Source organism: Daucus carota, chromosome 8, assembly GCF_001625215.2.
Source record: "Daucus carota subsp. sativus chromosome 8, DH1 v3.0, whole genome shotgun sequence".
NCBI lineage: Eukaryota > Viridiplantae > Streptophyta > Magnoliopsida > Apiales > Apiaceae > Daucus > Daucus carota.
This window is the reverse complement of record NC_030388.2, coordinates 12,015,655-12,026,541: the sequence shown is the minus strand read 5'-3', so window position 1 is coordinate 12,026,541 and position 10,887 is coordinate 12,015,655. Positions and strand designations below refer to the sequence as shown.

Sequence of the window (10,887 nt, the reverse complement as noted above, 5' to 3'; positions counted from 1 at the left end):
TATTAGAAACAGCGGGCAACTGATCCATATAAAACATTGGATATAACGTCGTTTCATCACCTCATATAAGCCTTATGCTATATAAGGTTAATCTCACCTCCTTTTTTCTCAAATAACAATAATAATGTATAAATAGTCATAGATGCCTAAATCATACCTTTTATGTTTATTGGTAAGAGCATCTCCAATGACGTTGGCTATAATCGTTGGCTAAATTGGACCTGTAGCGCATTATGTAAAATTTTTGAATCTGTAAGAGATTGTGCTTCGATGGTATTGGCTATATTGGATGGCTATAATTTGAAAATAGCATGTTATCAATGTTAGATTGTTATAAATAGAATAAATCAGTTTAATATGGTAATAATAATATGCAATCACCCTACAGATTTTTTACAGGTCTGTAGAGGTTCGACAAATTTAGCCATCCATAGGATGTTGGCTAAATTTATAGACAACAGGTCACTATGGTTGGAGTGTGAATTTTTGAAGTGGTTGGCTAAATTTTTTATTTTTGGCATGACAACTCATCTTTTAGCCAAGGGGTCTTCATGGTTGGAGATGCTCTAAGTAGTTTTGTTGTATTCGATTGCTGATGTGGCCTAAATTGCGGCGCTTTCAAAATAGTTGTTCCTACTTTATGATTATCATAATACATAGGCAGAGGAAAGAAATATAAAATATTTTTTTAGTTTAATTACAAGATACCTCTATCATGTTTTAATGACGTTTATAAGATTCTAATGGCCAGTATTTATTGCGATATTCATTGATTATGTGTTGCTTTTAAATATAACTAGAAAACAAAGGTAATTTCTATGTTCTGCAAATTAATCATACTCTATTCGTGTATATGCAAAGTTTCCAAGTCGATTGTATTTCTGACTTGAAAAGTGTTTAAAGTGGCTTTTCCAGGCCCAGAGTTCCTAGGGCACCATCTCTTCGTTGTTTAACCTTTGTGATTGCTATCTTGAGTTTTTTGACCGATTTTTGTTAATTGTGAGTTCCATTTTGTCTGATTGACAAAGTATTATATGTTATGCACACGATGTCTTTATCCCATTCTCATATGCAAAGTACTCGTGTTATATAATAAGCATCAGGGATTTCCTCATTCAATCAGTAGCATAAGGTCAGCCCTCAGCCTCTGTACAACCGTTGTACGTATATGAATAAAACAGAAAGCTCAAAACCCTAGGGGTTTTTTTTCCCGGTTTTCTTTCAGAATTCTTACTTGCCCCTCTCTCTATATATAATATACAGTCTATTAGAGGCTTTTAACAACTATCTAGTGGTATGAGGAAAGTATTTTGCGTTTTTGACTAAAATTTTGAGCCTTTAATTTCTTATTAGTAGTAAAATTAGTCAATCAGATATCGACATATCGTAATGTTTAGGATCTTTTTGTATACTATGGGTGTTTGAAGTGATCTAAAACCAGTCTATGTGTTATAGAGTGTTTGTGCTCAAAGCCTCAGTTAGTAGGGTTTTTGTAGGTTCATCCATATCAAGATGGAAGTTGTCCGTGTCTTGTTTTAAAATTTGTCATTAGCATGTTAATTGCTTTTCCTAGGACATCAGTTGAACACGCTGTTTTTACTCATTGCGGTAGATATAAGTTGACATTTTCTGTCTTTGTAAAACTTCTGTCTTTTGTCCATGTGCTTACTCTCGCGAATTTTGGCTGGTCTTTTTATGATTTGGTCTGCTTGGTATAAGTTACATTAGCATTGTAATACACTATATTTAAATGAGGTAGGGTAAAATGCAGGCGTGCAGCTTGGTCTTGCTTCTTCTAACATAGTAAGTGTGATAACTAGGAACTGAAAGGCGGATTCCTGATGAAGATGTATGTAATTTAACTTTTTGAGTTGGTCACTCTTTTGGCACTTACATTTTGGCATTAACAATTATTATTGTAGTTTTTCTAGTGCTGATCAAGTATTTTTGGACATTTTTCAGATTGAAAGCCAATGCTGGGGCACTTACAAATTTTGAGGTACTTGAATTCCTGCGGTCTAGGGGGGCTGGAAAAGACACCACACGTGTTATAGCTCCTGTAGCACCATCAGAATATAAGGTTAGCATATTCACTAAAACATTTCTCATATAATATTGGTAAAAGTATTATATTATTGAATTGCTATTAATTTTATTATCTAATTCAGGTTTTTGATTATTTGGAGCAAAGTGTGGCTTGTAATCAAACAAAAGAGAGCATCACTGATTTCATTTCAAGGAGTGAGAAATTTAAACTTGCAAAAGCTGAGATCATTAACGTCATTAACATTAGACCTTCTTCTGTTGTCGAAATCGACTCGGTAAACTTACTATTTGAAACATTTTCCTTTTTAGTTTTCTGGTTGATCCCTTGACTGACCGAGGAATTTTTTTTATTGTTTTATTCTCTTGTTATTCCAGTACCTTTGGTCATCATGATTGCAAAACGTTTTGCTCATATATATAGTTGCTTTTTGTATACACATCATTGGGCTGTCTTAAATGCTGCGAGGAGGTTATATAGCAGAGAACCAAAATGGTATGTAGGTGATAAACAAATAACTTTGGTTTTAAAATACTTAATTTCTTTAGGCGAGCACTTGTGTAAAATGCACCCCTTTCTGGGCAAAGGTTGAAAATTAGTAGAGTGGCCAACAAGGCAGGCGGCTACCTAAGCGACAACTGGTGCACCAGCAGACTAGCTAAACACAATAGCACCTACTAAAATAAATAAGATACAAGATACAACCCTCATATGCTTGAATGTGTGCGGATCTATTATTAGTCTTTAGGTTCATGAAGAGGGATCTTGTCCAGCAAAAATTTCTAACCTGAACTGCTTGATGTATATTATTCAAGTGAATGAATTTGAAATAATTGAATTGGAGAGCAATTTTCATAAGCCCACATTTATACTTGATTAAATGTTTAGACATCATGCTTCTTATAAATGTTCATTATATATGAATATAAAATTTGGCATTTGATTTGCAGATTGTGGAAGATTGTGACGGACGATTTGGAGAAAATATTGATGAATTAGTGATATGGTGGCAGAAGTGTTTCCTTTACCAACTTCAATTGAAACTAATGAGGCCGAGAATGGTGCTCAGCAAGTTGAGATAGTTTATCTCTTAATAATATTTGTCAATAGGGAGAAAAGGAGAGTTAGACTTAGAAGTGCTAGTAAATTAGTATCAGAAATATTTCAGTGGTCTTGTGGAATCATCAAAACTGTGCCTAAACTGTTTTGTTTCACGACAACAGTTTAGAGAATATTATGTTGTGAGTTATTCAGGTTACTATTATTAAATCAAGTTTTTGTAATCTATAAATAGATAAATGCTGATTGCTCTATGGATGCTTTTTTACATCCAATGTCCCTCCCCCTTGCTTTATCACATTTGAGTGCCACTGATGCCACATGCTTACATACACACACTTCACGTGCTCCCTTCCGCCTCATATTTCAATATAGGTTTTCTCTCAGATGTGTATACATCACATATTCTTCCCCCATTTATTTCATTAATTTGAAATTTGAAATTCAAATATGCCCTTTTTGCTTTCCGTCTCTTTCTTCTGCACTATCTGAGTTCTATATATTTCTCGATTTATGTTTATAATTTTAGATGTGTTTGATTGCATTCTTCGTGTTGATGATGTTTATGTCGTATCTCTCTCGCTCCCTCTCCCTCCCTCCCTCCCTCCCTCCCTCCCTCGCTCGCTCGCTCTCTCTCCCTCTCCCCCCTCGCCCCCCCCTCGCCCCCCCCCCCCCCTCTCTCCTTTTTATTTTAAATTGTTTTGCTGTTAATATCTTTTGAATGTTGATTATTATGTTATGTCTTTAGTTTTATCTCTGATTCTTCTGTTACTTCTTTATCTTGCTTTATGGAGATGTGTTGATACTCACTGACCGAAATTTTGGATTATTTCAGAGGTGAATCTTGATTGTAATGGTTATTCTTTTCTCCCCATCTTCTTAGTAGAATGGTAATTCTCTTTCGCCTCTTATATATCTTAGTACTTCAAATTCTTACGGTCTAAGTGTTTGATTATTACCTGAGAGTTTTTGATATTTTTGTATTCTGTGATTTTGATATTTGATGATTTTGATGAAGTTGTGTATAGTGACAGTTTTGATGAAGATGGGCATGTGTTTGTTACTTAAAAGGTTCTTATGAGTTGTTCATGCATATATCTAAATTTGACGTCATAGAATACATAACTGTATTCTCTATATGAATGCAGGGACAACTGTCCAGTTATCTTGAAGTCTTATGAGTTATTTGGAATCTCGTGCTCACATACTTCACATAAAGTAACACTTCCTTTGCTTTTTTTTAAATATTATTTCTTCTTAGTTCTTTGCTTGGATCATATCATGCTGAGTTTTACACCAATCTGGCTGGCACTAAAGGAAAAGGGTATGTACAGCATGTTATATAAATATAATCTTCTTATAGAATGTGTTAGCTACATAATTTTTTTGAAACAACAAAGCTGATTATATATTAAGATCAAAGGGATCAGTAAGTTTGTTTGATCTCAAAGTTTTTTTAGTAGTTTATATTATCAGATTGCATTTAGTCTATTTTAAATGTTAATTTTTTTGTTTGGTAGTACATGGTCAATTAGTATTGATGATATAGTACATGGTCATCCCTTTGCTCACCCTCGAGTAAATATATACACCTTACTCGAGTATTTTGTTTCAGGTAAGTGGGCATTTGACCTGCTTTGATAAGGAAACAAAACATATTAACGGTCCTGGTAAGTTGATAGGTTATTTCAAATTTATAGCAGATTTGACACCTTGAATTTGGGCACATCAAGGCTACATGACAAAGATGAAAATCTGCACTCTTCAGAGCATGTTAATGCTGGTAACCTTATCCTTGATCGCCATCAAATATTACGACAATAGCTGCAGTTACTTTGTGTTATTTTATTTCCAGAGACAAGGATGTGTGCATAAGATGTTTCCTAAATTTTCTGAATTTTAGGGGGTGCTACCAAGGAAGTGCCCATTGATGATGCTAGTTATAGCAAATTACAGGGTACTGATTATAAGTGTGCTGAATCACCTGCATCAGAAACCCTGTCTGATATTGAAGATCTTGAGGTTTGTAATTTAGTCACTTTACCTGTGATCTTCCGTTATTGTAGCTTATTCCCTTAGCGCAATGTAATTTGCATGTGAGGTTTGCTGTAACGAGTGCATTTATGTCAAATTGGAGACCATGCATCTAAAAGTTGAAGGAAGATGCAAACGATTCACATTAGATTTCTAAGAATAAATTAAATTACTAAGAGATGGTGAAGGTGCTCCTTCTGATACAAGAATTTAAAGTTCAAATTCACCTCCTCTGCCCTATACTTTACCATTTATTAAATATGAAACAAGAAGTTGACAAACATAATTAGTTTATTATTTATATTTGTCACCAAATGGAAAATAATTAAATATGCAAAATTGGATAAAGTAGGCAATTTGGGGATTTATCTGATATGCGGTTGCTTCTCTCAAGTTGTCATTCTGCCCTCCCATCTTTATTCTCTTAATATATTGCCCTTTTTAATTTTTTGGGATAAATATGGATTCTAGAATTCATTATACACTTTTTCATCCCCCATACTGTGAGTGTAAGAAGTTATTAACAGGATGCAAGTGTGAGATGATAGTATTATTTTGCATAAATGCGGGCAAAGAACAAAATTATTTAACAGTGAAGCTGAAAACTATCCCTCAACTGTATGATTAAATGTCAAATTCTAAATATGTTGGTAAAGGAATTAATGAATTAGATCAGTAGGGATTTCAGTATGCGTGTCACTATTTCTAAAAATTTAGTTATTGGGGCAATATCGCCTTTTTATTGATCTATGCACAAGGTATTGAAGCCCATGTCGGCATCAGCAAGTTCCAGTAGGGTAATTTTTCTCTGATCATGAGGGAGTCCTTTGAGAGGTGATCTTTTCTCTTTTGGAAACTTTAAGATATTTACTTACCCAGACGTCACTGAATTAAAGGTCAAGTCTGATAGACATAAAGTGCTAATAGTTACTAAAATTCACGTAATGCAAGAACGGGGGATGCTTTATGGTGTCAGTTACGTGACTCCAATTATTGCCGTATTTTCCTGTTTGTCCCTTATTGTAATTAATATATTAGCTAGATGACAATACAAAGACCATTTGCCAACTTAGTTATAATTTTGTTGTTTACTAGTTTAGATTTTCTATTATCAAACTATATCTGGACGGGCTCCATGGCCCATCATCCATATACATTGAATTGTTCCTCACGAATTGTCTTGTTTAGGTAGATAACTACATTCACACTGCAGAGGAGATGCAGTACAAGAAGATCATCTGGGAAGAATTGAATAGAGAATATGTTGAGGTGATATGAAAAATTTTACCTTTCACTTCAGCATTATCTTACATCTTGTTATTTGCATCAAAGCTTTTCAACTTAGCCATCAGATTTAGACTAGTCAGTGATGAGTTGCATTAGTAGAGAACCAATCTTTCAAATAGTGTTTGGCACCATGAGTGTCATTGCGCGTAATTGCATCTAGGAAACCACGGGTCTTGACTGCACAGGTGACATGGCCCTCACCTAGGTCTCTATAAGCAACAGGTGGGACAAACAAGTTCCAGTCTGCTAAACATAGAATTCTAACCAAATTGGAAAAAATTATTGTACTCTGTTATGCTTGAGCACTTTAGACTTATCACTCAGATAGAAGGGTGCTATGTTTTGCTGGAAAAACAAGCTGAAATTTTTTATTTCTCATTTTTTTATCTTTTCCCCTAGAGTAGACTACTGTCTTAATTCATTGGATTGCTCCTGCATGTTTATGTTTTTACTTGTTACTGCCTTTTATACTGATGAAATTACTGCCGAATGGATATATAGGAACAACTAGCCAAGGAAGCTGCTGCAGCTGCTGCAAAGGAGGCGTGTGAAGCGCATATGCGGAATTGTCCTGAGGACATGGAGGATGCTAGAAAGCTTGCTGCAGAAGTTGCAGCAGCCATGGAACAATCGAAAAAGGTTAGTTTTGATTATATGAAAGTTAGATATTGATTGTTTAATTGTGATTGTTTGAGTTCCTACAGGGATTTTCGCATAGGCCTAGGCATACTGGCATTTTTTGGAATTGATTTTATTTTTATCAACTTTGTACGAAAACCCTGCATCTTTTCTATGTGATGATTAGTCTCGAAAATTATGGAGATGTCTAACACATCACATTTGCAACCCAAGGCAAAATCATTAAATTCCAATTTCTGACCCAGACACAACTTGTGAATAGTGATTGTTAAATATCTTAACCACCGTAAAAGCTGCAAGTATGAGAATGGAACTATGAATTTCTCAAACAATGGAGGTACTGACTAACATTAAACATATATCTTTTTTATAGGTCTAGGGAACGATTAAAACTTGTGTTGATATGTAACTATAATGAAGTTATACTGCAATCAGTATTTATTTTGATAAATACATATCTTTTTTCATTCGATAGAGTGATACATACCTCATCGAGAATTTTTTTGGATCTGCCTTCGCACCCTGGTCTTGTAATTTTGAAGCTACCCAGTTATGGAGTATGTACTTAACTGGTCCTAGTGATCACTAAATTGGGGGAAACAATATTGTTTACTATTGATTAAAGTAATTTTTCTACCTACCAGTCCTGCAAATCAATCATAGTGGATTTTTCACCCTCACACTATTAGAATTTTCTGAAGTGCAATTGGATCACTCACCTATTATATATTAGGTTTTTTTAATATTACGGTTTCTATCTCCCTCTAAAAGCATGAGAAAATGCTATTCATCAATTAACCACTACTTGATGACTTCCTTTTACTTAAATCATCATTTGCAGGAAAGACGACAAAAAAGTGCAGCAGAGGCTAAAAATGCAGCTCCTCCTCGAACTGCTGCAGAAGCAACCCGCCAAATGCTAGCCAAGAAGGTACTATGTTAGTTGGTGACCGGAATTATATTATTGAAGTTTGATGTCTTGGGAATGATTGTAGTGTCTGTGTTCATGCAAACCCTGACCAAGTGCAAAGACTTGCAACTCATAACTCATAACGCGAACTTTAGGAGTCATCGTAACAAGTACCATTATATCTACCTATCCAACCAAGGGATGGAAGGGCAGAGGCCTTTGGTGTCCCCTCCAATCAAGAATTGGGGCCTCACAATCACTAGCCAATATGCTTTTCTCTCATGCCTTTATTCGTTCATGGTTCGATATTCTGGTGTCCTAGGCGTAGAGGAACCACACCAATCCATCCCGAACTTGGTGGTTAAACATATTATACATATACAAGTAGTTCGCTGTTTGTTATCTAGCATGCAACACAATGAAACTTAGATTAAATAATATTAAAAAGAAGCCCTATAGATTTCTTTACGTATTCACCCAGGGTCGAGGAATGTTAGTTAACCTACATAGTATTAAGTTTTTATGCAATTTCATTCACTTCCATCCTAATTAATATAAAAAGAAAACTGACAGTGAGTATCATGAAGAAATTCTTTAGGTAATTGATGTATCAATAATTGAAGAAAATTGATGGTGCATACCATCATAAACAAATTATTTAAATAATTGCCTTGAAGTATGCCTACTAACACTTGGGCCAGTAAAATTGCTTCTTTTAAGCTCAGATCAGATTTCTTATTCTGCATATATGAAAATGTGGCAAATTAATATTTGTTACTTTTGTAGCATATAAACATAATTGTAATTGTAATTATATATAATAATTGTAAGTGAAGAAAAGACCAAGAAGTGAAGCGGATAAAATTGAGCAGAAAGTTGCTGAGGGACTATAGCTTTACTCTGCAGGAGTCATGTTTTAGAAGATAGTATTCGGTTGAGGGTTGTTCTTTTCCTAATCGCCACAGAGAAGCTCCTTTTTCTTTATAATACGTTCCCTGAATTAAAAGTTATGAATAATATATCTGAGTTTATAAGGAAACCTGGCTTTGGTGCTTTGCATCTCTGCTACTGGAGTCACCTAATTTAATATTTTTGAGCTAAAGGAATGTATTATATATTAAAAGTTATTGTTTTGTTATGTGGTGAATATTTCTTTTAAATTCAAAGATACTGCATGAGCAGTCTTTATATATTCTAAACCTTAGCTTTCCGTGTGTTTTGTATTGTGCTCCGTGTATTGGGAGATAAGTTGTATCTTGTTGCTAATTTCTTGAAATGTATGCTTCTGTTAACGACTGTCATTAATGTAAGTTGTGAATTCATTTTGCAGAAGCTTGACTCGAAGATCAACTATGATGTGTTGGACGAACTTTTTAATGACTCGGTATGTTGATCATCTCTTTCTGTTTCGGCCCTTTAATATGGCCCAGACATCTAATTTTTTCTCAAACCTCTGACTTCCAAACACGGCCTTCATATCTGTATCTAACCATATGTCTTTTTAAGTTGTAAATATCTGGGCAATTCGCAATTCTCCTGTTTCTGTCGGGCCTTCTATGGCTGACAGATATCATGACATTATTTGAGTTTCATCACCTCCGAATCCTTTGTTTATTGTTACTTTCACTTTTCCCAACAGGTTTCTCCAGATAACAAGAAAAGCCGTCTAAATGATGAGGTGTACGCCAGTGGAACAGAATACGTGAAGCAGAATATGAAGGAAAATGACTCTGAACTGCTTCCAGAAAACGAGAATGAAGGTGGACCAGAGGAATTTTCTGAGGGCTTGCAATATGGTAATGAAGAAGACTACATTGATGATTATGGATATGATGAGGAATATTAGAATGATTGAAATACCTATTTTTTCATCTATAATAAAGTTGGACTTGGACGACAACAAATAGATGGCAGCGAGATTTTAACTGTTGTACATCGTTTCTATATTGCAGCTTTAGTGAATCATCTGAAATTCATTATTTTATGCAAAAGATAATAAATACACCGTTAGAAATGCTCTCTATATTAGTCAAATTTCAGATCTGAGATGACCACAACTATTTGTATTGTTTCAGGTGGCCTTAATTTCTGTAATCTGCACGTGAAAGCATTGTAACAAATCATTATGATAATTTTATTTATTTTTTTGATATTTAACCAAATACATTATTTGCTTCGATCATGTTTCACTATTACTAAGCATGTATCTTATGTTGTGTTTCATGGTTTCTTAGTGTACTAGCGTGGATTTGAATTTTGAACACTGTATTTAACTGATTCAAATTGACATTGCAAATAGCTGATTGACTACATGAGTGGTGACCGGGAGGGCTAAGCATTCGGGAATTTGGTAGCCGAATTGAATTATATATCGATTATAGACAGGGGGAAAATTAATATTGAATGAGAACTAAAATTATTTGGGTTATTATACTCAACTAAATTTTTTATTTCGTTTGAAATGTAGTACTAAATTTTTTTAAAATTATAACGAATTCAAATTACTACATGAAATAATAACAAAATAAATACTATTGACTACAAACACAACTAAATACAAGAGTAACAAACATAACAAGATACACAAGTAACGCCAAGAGCACATATCAAAATCGCCAAGAGCACATATCAAAATCTATATTAGACGGCCGACCAAGCCAAGTTCGACTAAATTAAAAACATGTCGTCAAGTTCGACTAAATTAAAAACATGTCAAAAAAAATATCGACCTCAACTACAAAATAATCTCAACAGAATATGTCAGAAAATATATCGATCTGAACTACAAAATAATCTCAACAAAATTTACAGACCAGATGCAAATCCATTAATTCGATCACCTAAAAATCCATGCAACTTTAACCTATAAGAGCAAAATAATAAAATGATTTTAGATTAATTATTATTTTTTCAT

At 34.3% G+C, this 10,887-nt stretch overlaps 2 protein-coding genes across 5 annotated transcripts; both read left to right on the top strand.

Annotated features, from left to right (window-relative positions):
• The first annotated feature begins 917 nt into the window (after nt 1–917).
• Nucleotides 918–5,253, top strand: LOC135148471 (uncharacterized). The gene is made up of 8 exons (XM_064083705.1): nt 918–1,849; nt 1,963–2,080; nt 2,169–2,321; nt 2,995–3,116; nt 4,365–4,427; nt 4,624–4,718; nt 5,007–5,125; nt 5,170–5,253. Exons 1-8 carry the CDS (start codon nt 1,842–1,844, stop codon nt 5,251–5,253), a joined length of 762 nt encoding a protein of 253 aa, XP_063939775.1. The 5' UTR covers nt 918–1,841.
• On the top strand, nt 4,078–10,150 carry LOC108199831 (uncharacterized). 4 transcript variants are annotated; one of them, XM_064083603.1, is made up of 8 exons: nt 4,078–4,321; nt 4,719–4,886; nt 5,007–5,125; nt 6,330–6,406; nt 6,926–7,063; nt 7,905–7,994; nt 9,304–9,357; nt 9,613–10,150. In XM_064083603.1, the coding sequence occupies exons 4-8, from the start codon at nt 6,356–6,358 to the stop codon at nt 9,817–9,819; spliced, it is 540 nt and encodes a 179-aa protein (XP_063939673.1). In that variant the 5' UTR covers nt 4,078–4,321; nt 4,719–4,886; nt 5,007–5,125; nt 6,330–6,355; the 3' UTR covers nt 9,820–10,150. The 4 variants fall into 4 exon arrangements, with proteins under 4 accessions (XP_063939673.1, XP_063939674.1, XP_063939672.1 ...); XM_064083602.1 differs by having other exon boundaries at nt 4,273–4,321; nt 6,326–6,406; XM_064083604.1 differs by having other exon boundaries at nt 4,719–5,125.
• The last annotated feature ends 737 nt before the right edge of the window (nt 10,151–10,887 follow it).